The sequence below is a fragment of the Epinephelus lanceolatus genome, chromosome 18 (assembly GCF_041903045.1).
Source record: "Epinephelus lanceolatus isolate andai-2023 chromosome 18, ASM4190304v1, whole genome shotgun sequence".
Taxonomy (NCBI): domain Eukaryota; kingdom Metazoa; phylum Chordata; class Actinopteri; order Perciformes; family Serranidae; genus Epinephelus; species Epinephelus lanceolatus.
This window is the reverse complement of record NC_135751.1, coordinates 14,258,377-14,283,898: the sequence shown is the minus strand read 5'-3', so window position 1 is coordinate 14,283,898 and position 25,522 is coordinate 14,258,377. Positions and strand designations below refer to the sequence as shown.

Below are 25,522 nucleotides of genomic sequence, written 5' to 3'. Positions count from 1 at the left end.
ACATCAGATCCCACGGCAAAGCTTGAAGCAGAACGCTCAACTTCTGAAAATGTTTTTAGTGCAAACGAGGGAGAGAAAATAAGCACAGGCATTAAAATACAGAAGCCATATTCAAAACTTAATGATTAAGCAGTTGATAAGAGAATATTGGTGATTATGAGAAAGCCAAACAAGTGGAAAACTAAAGACTTTCTTTTCTTTTTCTCAAGGAAGAAGGAAATGAAACATAAAGAAAAGGAGGATCTGTGCGGGATTAATGGATCCTGAGTGTGTAGACCTCCCCAGAGCTGGAGATTTGATTCTCCTCCATTCATCCAGACCTCTTTTCATCCCTCAATCCACATTTAAACCTCCCTTCATCCCTTGGTCCTCTATATTTCTAGTGCCAGCGTCTTGTCATCACTCCTGCTTCCCTCCTGACCTGTTCTCTTATTGTGCCCTCTCCTCTTCTCAAGAAAGACACTGATTAGCAGAGGACACTGTGATTGACTGCTCTGTCACAGAGCAGCTCACGGAGATTCAATCAGTCCATTGTTAGCTTAGAGTGCCTCATATATTTATATCTCTGGAGATTAAAGATTAAGACGGAGAAGGGGGGTGGTGGGAAAAAGGCTGGGACAAAGAAAGAGAAAGTAACTGCTGGTGTTAATCTGACATTTCTTTACTGTAAATTGCCCCTACAGTAACTGTGGTATACAGATGGTGCAGTAGATCAGATTGAGCCACACTGAAACAAGATAGATATGTTCCAGACTTGAAGCTTGATACGATCTATATGTCCTCAACCAGGAACACTGGCCAGAAATAGACAATTCATTTTCCTCCTTTCAGCTAATGTGCCCCTCGCAGTAGAGAAAACAGTCACAGTGAACAAACACTGCCACGACATCTTGTTCATGTTGTCAGACATCAGTCTCCCATGTTTGATGGATGGCTATTGATACCCATGCGGAAGGAGTCTGCACAGAACCAGAAGTGCTCATTAACTGCAACGGGTTTCCTTTGATTACAGCGACCTCTAGTGGCTGCAAGGGTTCAGAATGATTCCTCGCTCTTTAATCACATCTGGATACATGTAGTACAGCTCAACAAGCACATCTGTAACTCTTAAGACTTGGCACTGTGAGATCAATTTGCAGATATAAGCTGCGACATGAGGAAAAAATGCTAACAAAAAGAGCATAATTAATTCATATAACTTTGACACACTGGGCCCATTAAAACGTGTTGAGTTGGGGATATTTAAAGGGGCAGTTCACCCAAGATACAACAAACAACAAAAATTTTCTCACTTACATCTAGTTTAATGCACATAGTTTCATCTTACAACATTTTGAGATAATAGTATATGACATTTGTGGAGTCACCCTAAAATAATTATAAGTGGAACCGTGTTGGTCCTGCTTAAAGCATTTACAGTCAACAGCTGAGTGACTTTCCATAAACATCATCCGGGTTACTCCGAATAATCCTGTGAGCGTTTAATAAGAACCATATATGGTTTTGAGAAAACTCATCAAAACCAAGCAGCAGCTCTAATATTTATAGCAACATAATAAACAGGGGAATATAAGTTATGGTGATATTTTTAAAGTAACATGCTTATTTGAAAACGTGACATAACTGCTCCACCGCTCATTTGGTTGTTAATGCAAAACCTCACCTCAGTAAGTTTGTAACTTGCTGCAAGTCGGTTTGTTTATGCAGAAGTTTATACAGAAAGACGCACGCTACAACAGTTGCAATGGGAATGGTACACATAAAAATGGTTGCCACTGACCATACTGCTATGATGGTTCGATTAGGAATGTATGTTCTATTCTCTCTATTTCTGTGATTGGAGCTATATTTCTACAGAAAAACAGGCCGAGTTCCAATGTCCCACTAAGCCCTAAATCCTCACGGACATTAACTGATGTCATTGCTTGTGAACTGTAAAGTTTGAGGCTGATATGTCAGGCTCCATGTAGTCTGATGATCAGGAGTGTTTGACGCTCCCATTTGGAAGAAAAAGTGTCTCCTGCTCTTCAGCCAAATTAGTTCTGTATATTTGTCAAGGAAAAATGTCGTCCTGCCAACTCCTTCCATGTCTTTCTTTCTTTTTATCTTTGTTTACTACTTCACAGTGCTATGCATTGTGGGATACTCCCTTGAACAAAGTCTACAGAGTTGTGGACGTGATGCAAATGTTTGTAAAGTACTCAAAACGCCAACCAGTGAGCCGTCAAACACTTGGTCTTGAGCCCTTGTGGTCTGTGAGGAGACACTGAACCAGATCACCATAATCCCTCAGAAAACTGTTGACAGTGTTTTCTGTGGATAACTCAGAGTAACTTTCTGGAAAGGAAGGAAGCTATTGAATTAGATATTGTGAGCAACCCCAAACTACACTAAGGCCAATTGCATCCCTTGCCCCTACCACTTAGCCCTTACCCCTTCATTTTGCGCATTCAATCCAAGGGGTAGGGTGTCCCCATTCTTGTTGGAATAGAGGGTAGGGCGACCTGTCAGGGCTACATGGCCCTCCAAAGGGAGATTTGTCAGAGGTACATTTCAGCTGAACTTTACGAGAAATCATCTGCAAGATGGCTGAACAAGCAACAAAAGAAACCCACAAATGTATTTTCTTTGTTGATAAAGATTTGAAAAATTACAATAACCATCATATTATCTTCAATTAATGACTCAGTTTAATGACGTTTGAATGCATTATGATCCTTTTTATATGACAAACAAAACAAATGAATTGCTAGTATGCTGATGTCTTGGTAGCTAACTAGATAGCTAACTAACATTACATTGTTATTGCTGATTTGTGCTTGATAGTTTTGCATTTTGTCATATTTCTGTGTGGCATTCCCCTCCCTAATTGATAGCAACTAAAGTCCTGCAGTGAAGTTGCTGCAGTTGTTACCACTCCTCCAATATTAGTGCAGACTGGCAGGGTATGGGCACGGGTTGCTAACGTTAGCCTAATGTGCCCTGCTACCTGCCTGGTAATGGACAATGTTCTTTTTTTATTTAATGACTTGTTTGATCGATTGATAGCGAGAAACTTAAGTAGCAACGAGTCATGAGTGTCCTCCTGACGATCACAAAAGGCTGCCTTCGGCCCATGCAAGAGAAATCACCACTGCAGAAGACTCGGCATGTTCACAGTGCCAGGCAACACTTGATGCATCTAAGCGCCAGCATACAGATGACGTATCAGGATCTTGAAGGGTTTTCCCATTTCATAGGGGACGTCTTCAACCACCACCCCTTGAAACTCTATTCCGATGGGCAAGGTGGCACTTGCAAACAAGGGCTAGGGCTAACAATATGAATGGGCTTCGATCAACTTCCTTTGTTTAGGGGAGCAGAAAAAAATCTCAGCAACGGATATCTCAAAGCCTGGACAAATACAACCAAAATGATATATGCTTAAATACCACTTAAAGTGAGGAAATAATCATTTGGATGAACTGACACTTTAAATAACCTCCATCACCCATCAGTGCCACCACTACTTAAGTTTTGCCTCGATCCTGAGAGTGCAGGAGAGACTGAAGACACTAGAGGGCAGCCAATACTCATCTATGAAGCCTGCAGTCCGGGTCTTTGACATCTCACCAGGCTGTCTGTTGCCTGGAGCTCCTCATTCAAACTGAATTACACTGTGAAATAGGATTACGTGTCAAGCAATGCAATGATTGAGCACAATTGTTGGGAGTTTGGCAGGAAAGCGGAATAAAAGGAAAATATACAAACACGCGTTCCTATTTGTCATGCTGATGTGAGTCGTCTGTGAAACGACATTAAGATAAGTCGATCTTGGGTGTCAGATGATGGGTATCTTAGCATCCACACTGCTTTTTTTTTTTTTTTTTTTTTTTTTCAAGTGAGTAAAAAATAGCAGACGCTTGTCTGGCTGTTCCCCAGAGAGTATACAGACTGAGTTATTGCCCTATAATTATGTGCAGGAGTGAAAGTGTGTGTATGAATGAACGTGCTCCGTTTTAAAAGGCGTTTTATTGTGGTTGCTGTTTCCTCAGATTGTGGGCCGGGGAGCGGATCTCCCTTTATAGGTTTGCTGTTTCCTCTCCCAGAGAGCTCCCTGATACCCTGGGCAACTGAAGAGGCTGGCTCGCATTATACAGAGACACGTTTAGCTTCAGAAATAATCTAATAAAAAAGGAAAGAAAGAGAGAGAAAGACATCAAGCAACCTCCTAAGTCGATGAGCTCATTCCCATCTTTCATCAGCATCTCCTGCATCATAATGAGCAGTGGATCTGTATGTATGCACACAGTCAGATGGGTGGGAGAGAGCAGTCGTCTTGAAGACTTCCCTGCAGCCAAACTCTTTGATGTCTCGGTCACACCGGATTGACATGGGCCTCATCTCCTCTGGTGACCCCCCTCAGCTCCGACCTTGCACCTCCAGGGGTCAGGTCCCTCAGCATTAGGCCTGTCCAGCCAATTAACCCCAGAACTGAGATCAATTAACCCTTTTACACCAGTGCAAGCAGATAACGCCACATGCATTATTAGCAGGTGCAGAAAAACCCACCAGATCAAAGGGTTTCAAATGGGCTGATCTAAGGCAAAATAGCACTGATAGAAAAGGCTCTGACCTGGTGACTGAGAGATACGGAGCAGGTCTTCTTCTGCGCCGCCTGTGAGATTGAAGAGAGCTGCAGAGAAAGACGAGCAAATGGAAAAAGGCTCAGCGAGATGGACAGAGCGAGTGAAACTCATCTAGGAGTCTAATTAAGCAGAAATGGAGCCGTTGGGAGCCAGGGGACCTGCGTAGTGATATCTTGCATTTCAGTCCATTAACCTGCTCCTAATGAACTGTGTGTTATTGGGGAAAGTCTTTATCAATCACACCCCACTGAGGTGACGGTCACTGGTTCATCGGCGCTTACAGAGTACGTCAATAGTCTTCAGCGGGGCTTTGGAACCGTGGCTGACCTGTGGGGAGGACAAACAATCTGATTGCATGAGGTGTGTGAGGATCAGGAGTGTGAAAATTCCCGTAGCTGCACCTTTAACATCCTCAATTACAGTAAGACACAGGAGTTGTTGTTGTGACAAGCACGGTGTGAAAACGGACTCAGTCTTTCCCAATCAATGATTTTCACTCACCTCCAGTGATGATTACTCTTAATGACAGGCTTGGTGATGAGAAATGACTACAGTGTTGTCAGTGGATTAGTGAGGCGAGCTGTTGTAGGCTGAACTCATGTCAGATATATTGGTTAGGGATTGGAAAATAGAGGCAGATGTACTCATACAAGTGGAACAGATGTTTATTGTGTAGCTACTGGTTATTCATTTTAATTGTTTTTTTATTTGATTGTATGCAGAATGAATTAAGTGGATGGGATCAGAGAAAGTGGCTGACAGAGAGAAGGAGGGAGATGCTGGATAGGTGGAGAGAGATAGAGATGAGGGAGGGGGGAAGAGAGAGAGAAAGGGGGGAGAGAGAAAAGAGATTCGTGGGGAGAGAAGAGGGGAGAGGCACATACAGAGAGACAGGGAGAGAGAGAGAGAGTAGAAACTGTTAAAACGTGTGTTCGCTCTTACCAGTCTCAGCATCGCTCAGTTCCTGCAGGAGGCTGCAGCTCCATCACTCCAGGATCTCCACTGGCACCGATGACCAGATATGATCTACCCACTTCCCAGTCAACCCATTTCACTCTGAGCTGGGATCTCTTTCTGTTTGTTTGCATGGATGATAACAGCATACCGCATATTGATGGATTTCTCATACCACAACTAATTTGACTCAAACCCGGGATTGGTGGGGGGAAAGAGAGAAAAGACAAAAAAAGGGGGGGGGGTGACTCCAAGTGGTTTCCAGCGGGGTTTCTTTAGGTTTGTGGAAGCTGCAGTTCAGCCTGCTTTGGACATGGGACCGTGCGTCAGCCGAGAGGGATCCGGTGCCGGAGGAAGAACATATTCCTGAAGGAGGAAAAGCCCGTGTGCGGGAGTTTTTTAATTTCTGTCTTTTTGCCACCGGGGAGGGGGAGCTGTGGGTTTTACGCGCCGGAATGATGTGTCCCAACCGCGGCTTCATCTTACTCCTCCTCAACGGAACTGCTTGTTTGGTAAGAAAAGAGTCGTAGTCTTTACGCATCTTGCTCCAAATTACCTTTTCTTATCCATCTAACACCTTGTGCCTGCGTCACGAGGTACGAAAAGGTGTCTGCACCTCATTTGCACCAAAAAACTTACAAACTCGCGATTATAAGTCGACTGAAATTGTGCGGACAGACATGTGGAAGTGATATCTGAGGCGATGCTTTATCAAAATGATAAATGAGCAGATGTGCAGGTCATTTGTGTTTCTTGCAGAGATGCAGAGATAATACTCGCCTGCTGTGCTCTGTCCGCTGCTTCCAAACGCATTTGTGCTGATGTCTGTGTTATTTTGCCTCGAACTTATAATTATGAGGTAAATAGCAGTCAGTGTGACCCTGCTCGGCTCAGGTGCGGCGGGTGCACTATATTCCCAGCGGACACGTGCGGAGCGCAGCGTGCCGCCGGTGTCCATCATCAGTGTGCTCTGATTTTTTTATCAGAGTTTTTTTACGCATCATTCTTTCTACATTATTGGATTACTATAAAGTATCTAGCTGCACATGAAAGTCAGAATTTTCACCAGAATATTTACACTAAAAGTGGACATGTGTCAGGCAGGTGTGACCCTCCACTTTTAGCTGGAGCAAGAATAAAAGGCAAAATAATGTGAAAGCTTTCAGCAGTTTCACATCTGTGCAATTAATATACTTCACTATAACTTGTATCAGCCAATTGCAACAGCATGTATATGCAAACTGAAGAAAGTGGTTAACCCTGCAGGAGCCCACACACCTGGCTTCAAATAAAAAAAATTAGACAAGACACAACATATTTTTTATCTGCTACAATCAGTTGCACCATCAGGTTGTAGGGTAATGGACATGTGGGTGTGGGACAGATCCTACAGCAAGATGATGGAGTACTTTTCATGTCAGAGATCTACAGAAAGATAAGATGAGCAGCTCTTCTTAGTAAAGTCTTTATTCTGAGGACTCGTCAGATATGTTTAAACACAGAATTTATACTGTGGCTGGTGAGATAACTTTGAACTGCAGTGAAACATCTCATTAGAATCTCTGTTCTCTAATTGAGCCAACTAATAATACATGAAGTGTTACTACAAACCTCCAGTATATATGTACATATATATATATATATACACATATGTATATATATATATATATATATATGTATATATGTATATAACTAAACCGTGATACCTTCCCCAAGGACCCTCACTGACCTATGACACCAGATGTGTAAACACGAACCATTTCCGCAGTCTTAATGAATACCTCCAACATTACATAACCACACTATCAAAATTTGGATCACCCACTCCTCTTTCATGTACGCTCGCAGATTTATTAAAAAGCAGCCTTTAATGAGAAATCAGCTCTTGATTCACATGAGAAAACTTTAACACCCTTCTGCTCGGAAACCCCTGGGCTGAGTTTCACAGGCCCAGGAAATGAGCAAGCTCCAAAAAACACATCAGTGTGGCAGCAATATTCAAGCGAGGTTGAGTGTGTTTTTTTCTGTGCACCCGTTTGTGTCGGCATCCCTTCAAGGATGACCTTGTGGTTTTCATATTAACGTATTATTCAGGTGCTCACGGGGAAGTAATGGCCCTTTTGGTGATTTGAGGGTCTAACAGACAGGGGTTGTAAAAGACTAAACACACACAGATTTATTTAGAGCTCTTTCAACAGATCTGAGAGAGAGAAGGGACCACATGCTGTTTTAAAATATGGGGGATGAGCGCCTTTTCAGCCGTTGTATAACTAGATACAAGAGTGTGGGATAATAGGCTTAACACTCACTCTTGTGTTGTCTTGGTTGTGGGAGCATTTTTTGTGAGCTGCAGGGCTACAGCCTATTGTAACCCAAAAGGTCTGTGGCTAATGATAATGAAATTAATTGGGGCCTTTTTCTCCCTCTCCAGACCATGTATCTATGAAAAACGTACATGACATCCCTCAGCAGGAGATCTGGGGTAATTCATTAGCCCCGTGACATTGATAAATTATGGAGCAATTAATAAATTAAGTAACTTTTTATTATGCTACAGAGTAGTGATTAATAATCGCATAAGCCTACTATGCATTAAAATTCAATTTGGATGATTTTCTGTTGTAATAGCTCCGCAATTCTCAGAGAGGGTTTAGGTCTCGAGGGGCCTCTTGCAAATGACTGCTAATATAGACTACTATTAACACTAGGTGCCACTCTGATTGTTGTTTATGTGATGAATGATGTGTTTCAAATGTTAATTATTCTCTGTATTTGAATAGAGGGTTATGAATAATATAAAACCATCTCAGTTGTATAATTGACTGCTTGAGAAATTGTGTTTATTTTTGGCAGCAGTGAGAATTATTTTTCTTCTGTGATGCTCAACAGGCTGACGGGGTTTGTTTAAGTGAGCTAAGTGGCTGATGTGCATGTATCAGGAGGATAATAAGGAGGGTAGTTTGATATTTAGTGTCCTTTCGCTGTCGGTGTGATTAGCGGTCAGCTGTTGGTTAGAAAGAGCCAATATGTTTAATATAGCTGCAGCTAACAATTGTTTTCATTATAGATTAATTTGCATTTTATTGGCATGAGTAAGTGATTCATTATTTGGTTTACGACACTTCAATTACTGTGAAAAGTGCTCATGTGCAAAAGCAGCAAAGTGTCACATTTAGGAATCAGGAGACATCAAAATTACTTCAATGATTAACCGATAATCAAAGTAGTAGTTGCTCGTACAGTAAGTAGGGCTGCCACTAACGGTTATTTTCATTGTCAATTAATCTGTTGATTATTTTCTCGATTAATCAGTTTGACGTTTTCTCTATAAAATGTCAGAAAATGGTTTTGTCATAAAGGAGTAAAGACACCAGAAAATATTCACATTTAATAAACTGGAATTCAGAGACTTTTTTTTCTTTCCTCAATAACCACTCAAACCGATCAATCAATTATCAAATTAGCTGGCGATGAAATTAATTGTTGACACTTAATCGGCAGCTCTAATGATAAGTCACTTAATGGTTTAATCGTTTCAGTTCTAATGTGAAAGTTACAGTCTTTGTAAGGACGTAATTCATCACTTAACAGATGCAGCAGATGCGAGCGCCAAGGAAAGACAGGTGGCTCTACAAGATAAGTTGACACAGAAAACAGAGCAGGTACAGAGTAGTGATGGAGGAAGTGAGAGGAGGTGTAGAGAAAGTGCTAAAAAAAGGAATGAGTTAAACATCTGCCTCAGAGGTTTACACACCTCATTGACAGTCCTCGCAAGATTCTTTCTTCCCTTTGCACAAAAGCATCCAAAGAAAACACACTTAATCCGCATATAATTACGACTGCAGCAGTGTGGCTGAACCGTGCTCAGCACAAGGTTGACAATCTGAATCCCCAGACCAGCCGGTGAAAAATCTGGGAGGGGTGAGGTCAACCATCTGAATAACTACAAGCAGGAGAATGAAGTGCAGCAGAACAGGGCATTGAACTCGTCTACCCCAGCGAACTGCAGACTTTCTCCACTGCAATTGCTCCAAAATCACTCACACTGTTCCCAGAAGAACATTTTTGCTCTTAATCAACATGCCTGGTCATTTCAGATCGGTTTTAATCATAATTATAATTTCGCTCAACAAGGAGACATAAACTTGTGCGCTTAAAACACACGCACACCCACAAAAGAGCCCATTAATTAAGGAATTCTGACCTTGCATGTGCTGTAACCTTCATGTGGTAAAGATCGGCGGGGATGCAGGAGCTCGACTCCTCATGCGCTCTCACGTTGAGCTCACAGCTGCTCTTTCACACAAGAATTTTTCTGGAAGGGATGAGCCCTCAGGTAGCCTCCTCTGTGGCCATGAGAGACAGGATGGCTTTATACTCCCTCTGATTGCTTTCAGTGCAGACGCAGACGCTGACCATCGCGCTTGATAGCTGAATTTCACCTCTGTAGCCCTGCTCAGAATGTCACTTTTTGCAGATTGAATTTCGCTGGAGACATTCATACATATTCCAAGGTTTTTGTACGGAGGCAATTCGAAAATATAAAGAAAGCATGTCACTCGTATGAATTCATGAAAAATCTAACCGGTGCTGTCACAGCATTTAGTTTCCCACTCCTAAACTTGTACCTCCACCCTCTATTTGACTTTGCCATCAGCAAAGAAACTTATTCAACACAGCACGTCAATTAAAAACAAATTACAAGTTCTTACATTGAGAGCTTCACAGAGCCACAGTCCCTTTCATGACAAAGACAGGATTGTGATTAGGCTGCACAGAGAGCACCACAGCAAAGGGACACTTGAAACACAATGTAGCAGCACCACAACTGAGACAACAAAAGGCGCAGCAATCTAAGCACAACGGCCTGTAGTTTGCCGGGAACTCCACCAGACAGCATGGTGCAACAATGCACAGACACACACTGTGCAAACCTTAATATCTGTGTGTAAGATTAAAAAGCAGAGGCTGCCTGGCGCTAATTCTAACCACATCAGACTCCTGTCTGCGTTTTGGCCTGTCACAAAGCCTTAGATTCATGCTTCTTAGATACCTGTCCTCCTCGCAGGGTTGCTGACCTTGTCCACCCAGATACATCCCCGGCTAAGCAGAAATACCACCCTAATCCTGAGAAAACAAATAGAAAAAAACTCTCTCTGATAAAGCATATATTGCACGCAGACACAAATGTGAGACAGCAGCAGCAGAGTGAATGCTAATTTATTTTTTTGGGAGGGGGCTTTCTCGCTCTCCTGAGCCTCCCTCCTCGCCATCACTGTTGCAATCTGCATGTCAGAGCTCATAAGCTTCTACTCTCCACCTCACATCCCACACAGACGCAGGAAACACAAAACCCATTCATAATTGTCAAATTTCTATTATAAAGGAGGGTTCGGCTGCAGAACCACAGTGGAAGCAGACAGAACAGTTTATTGTGACGGTGACATGTGTCGTGTACTTTCCACCATAAGGGGGTTGCACAATAATTTGCACTCCCCTTGTTAGCCATTGTTAGGATGATTGCAATATAGCTTGAGTGAGCACACACAATGCACAGCTGGATAAAAAAGAAGCTGTTTCTCATGGTTTTATCTTATATATGATACAGGAACCACACTGGTGGCCATTTATAGAACAGCAACTATTAGTATATCAAACAATTAGTCAAAATATATTTTGTTAATCTTTTTTTCCAGACTTTCAAAATGTGAGGATTTACATTTTTCTTTGTTTAATTTAACAGTTAAATTAATATCTTTTGGTTTTGGACTACTGGTGGAACAAAACAAGCAAATAGAAAACTGAACCGTTGATAGAACAAATTAGATTACTGAATTAACGGAGAAAATAATATTTGGTTTACTTTTTTTACAAGTTGAGCTGTGGCCACTGTTTCTGAATCCACAAAATGCACATTGTTCAGTCATCATTGTTTCAAGAACACTCAGCTTCACCAGCAACTTCAAATGCTGGATTTAGAACGCCAGCTGCTTGTACTGTTTTTACTTGGATCCAAAATTATAAAAGAAGTTGGTTTGCGCAGATAATTGCGTGATTGTTATTTGTCTCCGTAAATGTGATGTGTTCTCTTGAATGGCATCTTGGATTTGTTTGACTCTGTCAGAACACCTGTAACTATGATTCCTTCTTTCTGCTTTAACCTATTTTGCTCTGACTTTTTACATCAATGTCCATTTTTTGCATATTTCAAATAAGAAAAGAAACAGAAGGCAATCACAAAAACAATATATAAACATGAAGAAGTGAATGAGCAGGCCTGCTGGTGTCATAATGGACAACTTCTGTGGCTTTCTGCCCACGGTGTAAAACAGCTTGAGTTATGCACAACCACAGCGAGAGTGACCCCAGAGGTGCACCTCTCTTCCTCTGACCACCCGCTGAGGAAGCCAGTGGGGGGACTGCCTGTCCTCCCGCCCCTCCTCCTCCCCCCTCAGGCTCCCAGCAGCCCCACGACGGAGACAGACAGAAAGAGAGAGCCTGAGAGAGACGGACCGAGAGAACGCACGCTCCCTGACACACTGACAGCCCTTCATAGTGAAGCGCCGAGCTGTCCTGAGACAGAATACGTTGTCTGCTCAAAACCAGCACAATTTATTGTGGCATTGCTCTCTGGGAGACTGCAGGGGAGACAGAGCAGATCCTGGAAGAAAATCTGTAGGTTTGTCTGCTGGTACGGATAGTGAAGGGTGGATTACAGTGCACACAGCTTAAAGAAAAATGACTCGTAGCCTTGGGTAGAATGAGTGGGTATAACTCCCGGGGGATCCAGATAAAGATGCGCTTGACTTTCACACGCAGGAATAACTAAGGATGGGAAAATCCATAACAGACGTTTTAATTTCAGAGAGCTTCTGCTGGAACTGACAATAGTAAAAGTTGTTTTACTGCGTTGTGAAAATGTTGTGGAAAGTGTCAATATAGAATAAATTTTTCATCATTTCAAGTAGGCATCCAAACAATATTAGAAAAGGCGATGTGGGACCAAGGGACGTGGGTTTATTTGAAAAGGGAACATCAGGCTGTCAGCGCAGTTTAACACTGAAGGAAAGTGAAGCTTTTTCTGATGCCGCAGGCTCTGAGGTCCACGCTGACCTCATCGTGGCGGGACTGGAGCTGCTGGACACCACATCAGAATGAAACAGGGAAGCAAAAGCCCATTTATATTCTCTCACAATCTGTAAACAGTCTGTTCTGCGTGGATGAACATGTAGTGTGCAGTTCACCAGCGTGCTGCCCAGCGACGGTACAGTGATTTTCAGGGTCAGAGTGGTGCACATGTCCAGACAGGGCCCGCTGAGGGTCTTTACGGGGGATACCAATTAAAGCAGTGCACAGCCACAGGGATCAGGGAATTTGGCTGAGCTTGAAAGAAGACGGTTTCAAGTGTAATAAATGGATAATAGGAACATTTCTTGCAGAGCACAGTGATTTCTGAATTGAATTGAGAATGTGTTGCTGTACAATATAAGAAAACAACGTCTAGCAATTATTTTAACCGTGTGAGCATGCACCAACTTCCCCATGCCCCGCTTCACAGTGACCCTGTAGGAGCTGTAGTGTTTGCTGTTTGGGAAAGGCTCACTGACCTCAAGCACAAATATATTTTTCTGTTATTAAAAGGCGACTGTTTTCTCAGCTGTTGCCTGTGTAGTTAAAGGTCCAGTGTGTAGGAAATGGAATATAATACAATAAGTATGTTTTCTTTAGTGTATAATTCCCTGAAAATAGTTTTGTCACCTTAGAATGAGCCATTTATTTCGACATAGGGAACGGGGCCTCATCCACAGAGATTGTCACATCGGCCACCGTAGTAAGCAGTCCCACAGATAGAAGCCCCTCTCACTGATTTTTGACGTAAAACTGCTTTATTCAGTGTTTTACTGTGTTTAATTGGGCTCCCCATAAAAACCTCCCAAACAATGAACACTGAAGGAATCCTAACCAGGAGTTCAAATTTGGCATATTGAAGAAGATTCAGCTGTGATCTGCAATCTTCACTGCTAGATGCCACTCAATCTCACACACTGCTCCTTTAAGGGCAATTATAGCTATTTGGCTAAGGTTAAGTTAAGGTTAAAGCTACTCTTACCTTTCTTACATTTCACACAGCACTAAGAAAAAATAGGGGGGGGGTGTTACGTGAGCGGTTACATCAGTGGGAGGCCTCCACGTAGGAAAGACAGACGCTCGGCCAATGGGCCAATGTGACCAATCATTGCATTCGATCCAAATGCAATGATTGGTCGGAGTTTTCTTCGAACCATATGAGATTGGTATAATTATGAGTTTTTATCTCTGGTGGAATTCACTTGCATTTCAGTGTGCCATCAGCTTATTAATAGCATTTTAACCTAAACAGAGAAAAGCATAGAATTTCCAGAAAGGTAAGTGTTACTTTATGTAAGGGTTGCATGCACAGTTAAAAGAAACCAACAGTGTCTCTTTGTAAGAGACAGACCAGTCTGCCATGCCACGTTCTTTGTATGTCCAAACATCCACCCCAAGCTCCTCACTTTTGTAGCAGGATAACAACAGCACACAACACTTTCTTTGCTAGAGGTCACACCCCCAAAATGACTATTTGTATATCAGTTGCTTGCACAGTGTTACGTTGAATTATTGAATTATTATTAATTATTCTGGCATGACTTTGTGGTAAACGAAGAATCCAAAAACGTAATAATCATTTTTGATGAATTGAAGCCATAGGTGATTGGGTTTAACAACAGCAAAACTATATCAAAAGATCAGTTTAAAAAACTCTCGCACAACTTGTGCAGTATAATCTAAGTCTCATTTATCCAGTCGTATGCTCAGTAACACAAACACATTTTCACTAAAACCTTACTATTTAAAAGACTTACGTGTACAAGTAGTTTGATTGGCATGTGCGTGCATTTGAACTCTGCTCGTGCATTCCAGAGAAAGTGCATGTGTTTGGGAAGTACTGAACATATGACTTGGATTGTTCTGCACAAGCTGCGTAATTTGTAAAGTAATTGATTTCAATTAATTGAGAATTTTCACTGTTTTGGATTCTTCGTTCACTGTGAAGGCATGCAAGAAAAAAGTTTTCTTCACAAATTCAGTGGGTTCACAGGGTGAATAATTGATGTATAGATGATTATTTAGTTGGTGAAGTATTATTTAACACATATGTTGTTTTAATTGTTCGCACAGCATCCTTTCCTCTAATGACATTGCAATGCAGTTGAGACGGGCTGCAGTTCACACCTGTTGTCAGGATGCGTGTCAAATGTTTCACAAGTAAGCACTTGTGATCAGATTTCACCTCCCCGCTCACATTTGGTTTTATCCATTAAAGACTGCTGTTAAACAGAAAAAAAATTCGACTTCAGCTAAAGAAGCAAATTGCTGCGGCAGTCTGGCGCTTTGCTGTTGTCCGAGCTGTGTGTGGCGTAATGTAGTCTCACATGCATCCTGCAAAGCCAGGCAGAGCTTCAAAACTATCAGAGATGCATTCGTGTTCACCATCCAAATGTGGACACATCTGGCCCACCTCTAAATGTCACAGAAGTGATGGAGTCCCAGCGGATTCTGGGATGCAATCCCATCTGTATTTAAAGGTGTCTACTAATGGCCTTTACGTGCTACTGTAAGTGTGACTGGAGCCTGTTCACACAGTTACACACATTCCCAGATGGAAGCTGCACAGTTACACCATTGTCTTTTGATTTGACTTTTACTGAAGCAATTTCATACACAAGAAAGCATAATTCATTTGCTTTTATTGTTGAGGATTGAAACTGGCAACTGTTCAGGTATTCGTGCTTTTAAGCTCCTGGGCGGGTGTTCAAAATCTGACAGACAGACTGCAGCATTAAGTCAGAAAACAGCCCTTGATAAGATGCCAGTGAATTGAAGGTTTTTATTCCTGAACCTCTATTAGACAGTTGTAGAGTCCTTTCAGCTGTTACCAGACAGGTGTGAATACTGAAGCAGTGCTTTAATCAGCTCTGCCCCATCAGTGCATGCTTTGCTCCTGCTCTCTGGGGACAGACTGGGGAGAAACAGTCCCCTCTCCACCCACCTCTCACCGCCAACTTGTCAATATCTTATAATGTAAAAAATTTGATAGCCAATTCAGAAGCCAGCTTCTTTCTGAGCATACAAAATGAGCCTAACTCCAGCGGGACCACACAACTGAACCTGTCCAAAATGAGCTGGGAAGCAGGCGTGGAGGATGCAGAGAGAAAGAATAGATCAGGGAAAGAGTTTAAAATAAAAAAGTGTAGCGTGTTTGTTCACCCGCTGCAGATCTAAGCTCCAGTGACCCCCAAGAAGAAGGAGTAAATTATTCATTAAGAGTCAAATGGCTTGTTTCTTGTGAAATTACCTTTCCCTCCCTCACCTCTTCTTGGATCTACACTAGCCAGAAAAATAATTAGTTATAAGGGCACAGCCATTTTCAGTCTTTAATCATGTAACAGAGAAGTCTCCTGCAGTGAGCATATTAGATCTGGAGACAGGGAGAGCAGACACAGAAGAGGAAAAAAAAAGAATAAAGCATTGACGAACACTTAAGAAATCTGAGCTGCCTGGGTCTTTAATTAAAAATTGATGTCGTATTAGAGATGAAGATTTCAACTCAACAGCCAGAGGAAAATGGAGTGCTTATTGAACTTGTCAGCTCCACAGGACCAACACATGCTTTCAGCCCCGCTGGGTGGCTCTATAGGAGGATTCCCCGTATCAATCAATCAGTTTACTTTAATCCAGATCATGCAGCCATAAAAATACAATTTCAAACTCATAACACACATCACACCAAAGACATACTCTACACTACACTTTGTACAGTAGTAAGCATTTGCAGTTTAAGACTTTTTTTAGATTTCAAAGTGTGGTTCTACACGTACATTACATTTTGTCGTTAAGAAGCTGTAAAAACAATTATGGTTAGACATCTAAATTAAACCAAATTAATGTTTAACCTAGATCCCTAAATGTCTTGTCCTGCCATTGAACCAATCAGTGATTACTGCGATACATATTGTATATCACAGTAAGAAAGCAATAAAAGCAATAAAATAGCTTTTATTACATAGCAATAACAATAAAAAATAATTAATGAAATAAAGCCCTGCACCACAGACCCCATTAGTGCTGCAACTAACACTATTTTCAGTATTTGTTAATCTGCTTTATACTTTGTTTTTATTTAAACATGCAATAACTTGGGGGCAGCGATGTAAAGACTGTGCATTTCAATTTTAAGGGGGAGAGAAATGTTCAGATCTTTTACTCAAAAAGACATGGTAATATAACGATGTAAAATATGATTACAAGTATAAGTCAAAATCTTATATAACTGAAAAAAAACCAAAAACCCGATATGGTGAATTTGTTAGCAAACAGTTGCCTCTTTACACCTCCAGCGGATATGAGGCAACATTAGCATTAATCTGGAGTCGTATACTTTATCTGCCCACCTGATGGATATAAATCCAATGTTCACACTTTTGTTAGCTCTGTTTTTGGTCTCCCCCACCTCCTGAGGGAAATATCTGGTTCTTTAGCTGCTAAATGCACCATTATGTTAGCAAGTGGCTAACTTTTTCTGTCTGCAGTGGTTTTGTTACAATACTGGAATTTCTATGACAAGTCTATAACATCAATCAATCAATCAATCAATCAGTCAATCAATTTTATTTATAAAGCCCAATATCACAAATCACAATTTGCCTCACAGGGCTTTACAGCATACGACATCCCTCTGTCCTTATGACCCTCACAGCGGATAAGGAAAAACTCCCCAAAAAAACCCTTTAACGGGGAAAAAAACGGTAGAAACCTCAGGAAGAGCAACTGAGGAGGGATCCCTCTTCCAGGACGGACAGACGTGCAATAGATGTCATACAGAACAGATCAGCATAATAAATTAACAGTAATCCACATGACACAATGAGACAGACAGAGAGAGAGAGAGAGCGAGAGAGAGAGAGAGAGAGAGAGAGAGATGCAGGTAATGACAGTAGCTTACAACAACATTATTGAAAGTAATAATATTATAGTTATAGTTCTGGCTACTGTGGTACAATATGTTGAAAGTATGTATTAATATCTGGCAGTATACATGTGTGACAATAGTCATATGTGTATAATAACAGTAGAAGTATGACTAATGACTAATGATGGCAGCAGCAGCAGGAGGCATCTGGCAGGACCACGGCAGCAGCACAACCACACACGTCACGCTGTCCAGGCACCGCTGCGATATCAGTTAATCTGAGAGACAGTGGAGCACAAAGGCTCTGGAGAAGAACATGACAACGACAACTTTTCTATTCTTAGTTAGTAGCAGAAAACAGCTAATTGACTGTAGTAAACACTGGCAATAAGAGAGAGCAAGAAAGAGCGGAAGAGAGGAAAATTAGTATTTGTATAGTAATTGTTTAAAATATTCAGTTAGTAGTGCACAGTTAGTTGTTAGAGTTGGTGAAACCAGTCAAAAACAACACCCTGAGAGCAGTGAGAGTGAAACAAAACAGCAAGAGTTGCGGCTGTAAAATCAAAACAATAAGCTGAGAGACACTAAAATGCTCCATCGAGCTGAGAGAAATCTGTGAATCAGGTGATAATTCACTGTAGGTTCTTTATGTTGAAGGACCACTTTCACATTAAACATAGTCATTTTACCTGTTTTTATGATAAAAAAAGGGTTACAGCTACTTTAATTAATTAATTTTGTTTAGTCTATTTATTTAGTCTATAGGTTTTCTGTGCCCAAGGTAATGTCATCACGGTACCAGAATTTTAAACTTGTTACTATACTAGTATGAACAAACAACATTTGATACTTGATAAAAAAAAATTAAAAAAGAAGTAAAAAAAAAAGTATGCTATTAAAAAGTCACTGAACAGATGCCAACACATTTGTAACAATGTAAAAAGTAATTAAAACTTGGGTTGTAAATCAGTAGTTCAGTATTTTCTCTAATATCAATACTATCAAATGTATAATCTCCAGAGAATGTATCATTTTAAACACGTGGCACTAAAAAAATGTTCAAAGTATTGATACTTCTAACAACCTTAGCCCGAGGCGACATTTTCAAATTGCTGTGTTTTGTCCGAACAACAGTCTAATGCCCAATAAATTTCTTTTACAGTGATACAAAACTCCAAATCCTCACATCGAAGAAGCGGGAACCAAAGAATGTTTGGTATTTTTAACCAGAAAAATGACATTAACAATGAATCAATTATCAAAATGTTTTGGATGAATGATCACTTGCTGTTTAAGCTCCAATTCCCACATTTCTAAACCGAAACATGCTCATCTGAAACCCTTGTTCATTTCTTGGAATTTAACACATAAAGTCTGAAATGCAAAAATTGAAAGTGCAAATTCATGTGGGAGTCTAATTTTGGAACAATATCCTTTGGTTGACACACTGGTCTGTCACCAGTCCCCTGCTTCTGTGAGAGTTATGGCACAGATTTCAGTTAAGTGGCTCCCTGATCTCTCTGCTGCATTATGGCAATAGTGTGTGCCTCTGTCACCGGGGGAAAGGGGTTAAAACGGTGTACCTGTCACTGTAACAGGCTGATTATTGCCTGTGGAGCTGGCAGGCTTGTGAGGATCGCTCCCCTCCCCTCGCTCCCTGCTGGGAGAGAGGCCTGGGGCCTGTGCTCACTGAGGCTGAATGACTCACAATTACCACAGCGACAGAGCCTGCAGTCACCTCCCATCCTCTCCAGCCGTTTCACTGACTCACTTAGCGCACATGACAAATGACAAAATCACCCCGAACCTCCGCCCCCTCACTAAGACCTGATTGCCCATCGCCCACACTTTGCCTACAGTACTTAAAGCTGGGATACATCTTGCCAAGCTCCGTGAAACAAAACAAAGTTAGTTGGAAAATCACTTGTTCTGGCCTTCCGAAGCAACTTTTTACTGTAAAGTTACAGTTACAGTATGTAGATGGTGTAGATGGTGCATATTTTAGACTGACCTAGTGAACATTAAACCTTTGACATTACAGCTGCAGCCCTGGAAATTCTTCCCTTTTTAAAACTCAACAAATCACTTCTTTAATGCGACAGCACAGGTCTTTGTAAAAAAAAGCAAAAAAAAAAAACAGATATTATTTGTGTTGCATCATCAAAAGATGACTTCTTGGACTGTGTTTTAAATATGAAAGCAAGTGAGTTGTATGAATACAAAAAGCAGACAACATTAGCGCTTAACTGTTAACAAAACAGTGTCGGGGTATGCATGCTAAAATTGGAAAATATTCCACCAAAGTGAAGCAACGCATTAATCTTTTAGCATTGTGAAAACAACAGTGAACTCAGGGGGGTTTCTACTCCATTTCAACCTGCTTACGCTGCACAAGTCAAAGTTGGAAGCGTGCTGATAGTTAAATCTTACACCTCATATACTCTCCTAGTTAAATGCAGAGTGGCGAGAGAGTTGTAGCAGTGTGCAGTTTTTCAGAATGGAGTGTAAAAGTGATGATTGGTATAATACTTAATGATGAAAAAATATGTTCTGCAGAATATATGACCTTTGTGACCTTAGAGTATCATTGTTTACCATAGGACTGGGAAATATATCGATATTACATCTATATCGGGATATGACACTAGATATCGTCTTAAATTTTGGATATAATTGTAAGTGTTGTCTGTTCCTGGTTTCAAATGTTGCATTACGGTAAAGTGATGTAATTTTCTGAACTTACTAGGTTGTTTTAGCTGTTCTTTTATTTGCCTTTACCCACTTAGTCATTAAATCCACATTACTGACGATTATTTATCAGAAATCTCATTGTGTTATTATTTTGTAAAAGCACCAATGGACTCTAAGACATAAAGGTGCTAACTAGAACCACAAAGGGCTCTTGTCCTCATGGGAAAATCCTTTATGGCTCCTGGTAGAACAGTTTATAAAGGTTTCACCTGGTACCCTTTAAGAGGTTTCTACCTAAAACCCAACATAAACGTTCCATGAAACAAAACAAACTTAGCCTGAAAATCATTTGTTTTCAGACCTGGAACCATCTTCCCTTAAAGACACACATGATGGCTTGGTGGGTCAACAACTCGGAGATACAGAGTTTAAAGCCTGCAACTCCACACCATTCCATTAGAACTAAGGAAGCCTCTTGGACGAGAGACGAAACATTTTCAAGAACCTCATGCAAATCCAGTTGCCTATGATATAACACTTAAGATTACTATGTCCTAGATGTCTGAGAATCTTCACTGTCAACATAAAGGGTTATACATAGAACCATCAATGAAGGGTTCCATTGAGCACCCCACTTCGTCCACCTGCCTTGGGCTTCATAAGGTTTCTAAAGGGCTGGGGCTGATGTGGTCCAGTGCAACCCACAAAAGTCGTGGTTCACAATTACGTTTTTAGGGGGTGGAGATTTCGTCGTGAAATCACTACTACTACAGCTTTTACTACTTTGGCGCTGCAGTGGAGTTGAGAGCTAAAATTCAACTAGAACCGAATACATAATACCAATTACCAGGTACCCCTACAAAAAGAATTTTGGCAGACCATGTAGTATTGTATGGGATGAAATGATGGTAAACACATCAACTATGGCAGAATACAACTAAAATGAAATGATTCCAGATACATCTATGTTTAAAATACATGGGTATACATTTGAACAACAACAACACCCATGCTTTCAACAATCCTTGAAGAGCCCTTTCTTCCAAAAAGGGTACTTTGGATGATAAGTTTTTTAATGGAATAGCCTGTACACTTGCCATGTTTATTGTGCCCTCATATCCATTGTTTTCAATGTGAAAGCACAGAAAGCTTCTCAAAAGCTAGTGCAACACTGTGGCACAAGCTTTTCCAAGAGCCTGTTTTTCAGGGCACAGAGATAAACAAAGTCTTTCAAAGAACCCTTGAATCCTCTATTAAGAAAATGGTTCCTCAGAAGCTAATTGTTGTGGGTAGAACCTCAGCCCATTAGGAGGAACCCTTTTGGAATCCTTATCTCTAAGAGTGTACCACCCAGCCCGACTTTACCAGATCTCCTAGGGTTTTAAAACATGCAAATGGTATGTAAAAACGATACTACAGAACCTTTACCTGCAGAAATGAAACCACAGTAGTATTTCAAGGTATCAGGGCTGTGTGGACAACCACACAGTATGTGTTCTCTCACTGCAGTAATAATTGCAGCTCTGACTCTGTTTTTTTCTTTCTTTTCTTTAGAGCCATATTAAGCTCATTTTAACATTTGTCTTTGACAATGATGCTGCACACTGAATCTGACACCTCCAGCAGTGCCAGACACTTAAATCTTCTGTTCAACAATAGCACAATTCTCACTTCATCTCCCCTCCTGCAGCCCTGCCTCTCAGGCTTTCTAATGAATACTCTGCAAGACAGAGGGAGCAATGCCTTGCTCAATGTGTAAGCTAAAGCAAAGCATTTTGCAATACGTTGTCACTCAAATACGTGTGTTGGGACCATCTAAGAGTCACTCTAGACAAGCGTTGGCGTTGGCAAAATGATCCGGATCTTAAAAGCAAGGGGCAGTTTTATAGAAATCAAGAGTGACATATTTTTCAAGAACCCTAAAGGGCCGTTTTGTAGGACGCCGCAGGGGCTCTTAAGTGCTATCTGGGGAGGCAGGCAGAGTGCTACCCTCTGTGCCCAGCAGCAACCAGCTCATTGAAGGAGAGAAATCAAACACAAACTAGTTCTTCAATAGAAGCCGTGGGGAATTGTGTATTTGTCATCAAAGTCATCCTGCGCTGGCCTCAACTCCCCCTCTGAAAAAACAAAGACACATCTGAAAAGATTAAAATCGATATGTCTTCAGCTCCTCCAAATTTCTGTTCATTATTAATGAGTTTGGGATTCTCAAAGAAGCTATCTGACCTATCTGAGTCAAGAGGAAGAAGTCCTTGTCAAGCCAGTTATCGGCCCCCGCGGGGAGGCTGAAGGATCTGAGTGGCAGTGTAGCGTAGCAGCAGACAGGTAACTAGAGGAGAGGGCGTCTGGCCCTCTAACACCCCCGTGGTAATAGGGCCAGATAAGTGGAAAAGGGGGAGTCCTCTCATCTGAGTCCAAACACCAGACCACAAGCATATCAGCGGGAATCCTCGCAAGGCAGTTGAAATGCGATACATGTTGTTATGAAAGGAAATACATGTTTTTAGAAAGACAGAAAATCAATACCGCTGACTGACTGCAGCGCAAGTGAACAAATCTGAGCGAGCTTGAAAAACCTGCATAAAATGGAATAAAAATGAGTCAGACTTAATAATCCTGACTAAGCCTGTATAAGGAAGCCCTGGCAGTCAAGACAGTAGATGGATCAGAGCACAGACAGAAATGCATGCATTATGCATCATTGTAAAATCTCTCCGGGTAGAGCGCACACACACACACAAATTTATCCCGCATTTGCATCACTTATTGTTCACGTTTACAACTCAAAATTCACAAACGACGTGTGTGTGTGTTCTCAGCTGCCAAACCCAAAAGGACACAGTGATGCTTGCGACTTCCATGGCGCATTGGACAGAAGCAACCTGTTAATAGATCATTACCGTTGAATAATTATCCATTACTTTGCTCTCACATTCACACACTCTTCACAAAGCTACTGCTGAGCACAGCAGCACTATCTTATCTCCCTCACTCCTCTTCCCCTCCCCTCAGTTGATGTTAACATCTGACAGCTTTGTGTGTGCGCCGATACAGATTTTTTTTCTTTAATTAAAACACTGGAAGTCTTAATTGGACATTACACTTTATTCTCCGGCCCCCCCACTTGCCCAGCTCCCCTTCCTCAAACACTTTGATCCTCCGACCGAATCTTTCGAGGCAATAATAGTTTCCCCTGTTCTCAGACTCACACCGCAGTGCTTAAGAAGCAAAAAGCTCACTTTAAAACAGGGAACACAGCTTTGTCGGCTCTCTGCTTTGAGTTTCTCCCTTTAAGATTTTATATATGAACATTTCCTCTCCAATTAGATGATCTTCAAGTGACCTTCTCTGAGTTAGTTTAAGTGAAAATGAGATGAATTATTAAAATAATACATTAGATGATGTTTTGGTAATGTAGAAATGAATGTTTCAGCAGGAATCCTGCTCCATTTTGGTGCATCCAGACACTTTATAAGTGCATAAATCAACCTCCAACCTCTGTTGTCAGAGAATCAACTCTAGAAAGCATTTCTTAATGACAGAGCTTTATTGTTTTACAGGATCATAGACTTTGTAGAAAATTGTCCACCCTCAGAAATATTGATTAAACTGCCCACAGGAGTAACACGCTTTATGTGAATTCAGTTTTGGTGTGGATTTTCTGTTTGAATCTGTTCTTTGATCCCTCTGGCCTCCGGTAGCTTGAAGGAGGCATATGAGCCCATTACTAGGGAGCTTAGGGAATTACATCAGCTCTGCGAAAACTAGACATAAAGGAGTATTTTCTTTCACGGCTGGGGTAAACAAAAGAATGTAATAATAGCAATACCTGCAAAAATTCAACCATTTATTTTTATATATAACATTGATAGAATGTCACGGTTACTACCACTAGAGGTATGAACGGTAAATTAAGTATCGATTAAGCCTTTAATTTGTTTTCTGTCCACGTTTCTTTCTACCTTGCTGATAACTGCCTACTTTTCTTTCTCTATTTTCTCCTTCGATCCCCACCTCCACCTCTTTTCTCTAGGTGGCCCTGGGTCAAGAAGACGACTCCTCCAGCCCCAAGAGCTCTTCAGACGACTCCTCCAAGACAGTGGGCCTCCTGAGCGGGCAGGCTCCCCTCTCACCCCTGAGCCGCTGGATGCTTCACAGTAAGAGCAGAGCTGCTAACACCACCTCTCTAGAGCTGCCCTACCGCTCCCCGGTCCCTTTCTCCAAGCAGGAGTTTTCGAAACAGGAGTTCTGGGAGATGTTGGGCAGTGACCTGCTTAAACCCGACGCCTCCAGCTCCAGGGTCAAACGGCGGCCCATCGTTAAAACCGGCAAGTTTAAGAAGATGTTCGGCTGGGGAGACTTCTACTCCAACATCAAGACGGTGAGGCTCAACCTGCTGATCACCGGCAAGATTGTGGACCACGGTAACGGCACGTTCAGCGTCTACTTCCGCCACAACTCCACGGGCCAAGGCAACATCTCAGTCAGCCTGGTGCCACCTGTCAAGGCTGTGGAGTTTGACCTGGAGCGCCAGAGCGTGGTCTACCCCAAGGACTCAAAGATCTTCAACTGCCGTGTGGACTATGAGAAGGTGGATCGCAGCAAGCGCACCTCGCTGTGCAACTATGACCCGTCCAAGACCTGCTTCCAGGAGCAGATTCAGAGCCACGTGTCTTGGATTTGCTCCAAGCCTTTCAAGGTCATCTGTATCTACATTTCCTTCTACAGTACGGACTACCGCCTGGTCCAGAAGGTTTGCCCGGACTACAACTACCATAACGAGATGCCCTACCTGCCCTCGGGCTAGACGACTTCTAGGGGGGAGGAGAGGTGGGAGGGGAGAGGAAAAGGGGGGTGAGTAGGAGTGACTGCAACACACGAGGAGGAAACCAGGGCTGTGAATCGTCCTTTATGCCATTGTGGCACCTTAAAAAAAACCCTCTCTGTAGCCTGACTATTCTAAGATGTAAAAACATATATGCAAAACAAAAACTACAGTATGCAGATAATGAGGCATTTGGAATGCGTAACTGCAGCATTCATTAACTGGACTGGTAGTGAAAATCAAACACGCACATTCTTACCTCAACCCAGTTTCTAAATGCCAACTTCTCGCCAGCTAATTCTCTCCTCCATTAAGTCATCTGTGAATGTTGTCTGAATATCCTTTTAATCACCCTTTACTATATTGCTCTTTTGCAAAGTCACAAGGCAGCATTTTTCAGCGAAAGCGCGCTTTTAAATGCTGTGATATGAT

At 41.7% G+C, this 25,522-nt stretch overlaps 1 protein-coding gene across 1 annotated transcript; it reads left to right on the top strand.

Annotated features, from left to right (window-relative positions):
* The first annotated feature begins 5,540 nt into the window (after window positions 1-5,540).
* On the top strand, window positions 5,541-25,257 carry LOC117269088 (neurexophilin-1). The gene is made up of 2 exons (XM_033645946.2): window positions 5,541-6,094; window positions 24,299-25,257. The coding sequence occupies exons 1-2, from the start codon at window positions 6,038-6,040 to the stop codon at window positions 25,070-25,072; spliced, it is 831 nt and encodes a 276-aa protein (XP_033501837.1). The 5' UTR covers window positions 5,541-6,037; the 3' UTR covers window positions 25,073-25,257.
* Window positions 25,258-25,522: the final 265 nt, after the last annotated feature.

Coding starts and splice junctions, on each gene's coding strand:
- LOC117269088 (XM_033645946.2), top strand. CDS start 6,038: ATGATGTGTCCCAACCGCGGCTTCATCTTACTCCTCCTCAACGGAACT. Junction 6,095..24,298: donor TCAACGGAACTGCTTGTTTG/GTAAGAAAAGAG, acceptor TCTTTTCTCTAG/GTGGCCCTGGGTCAAGAAGA.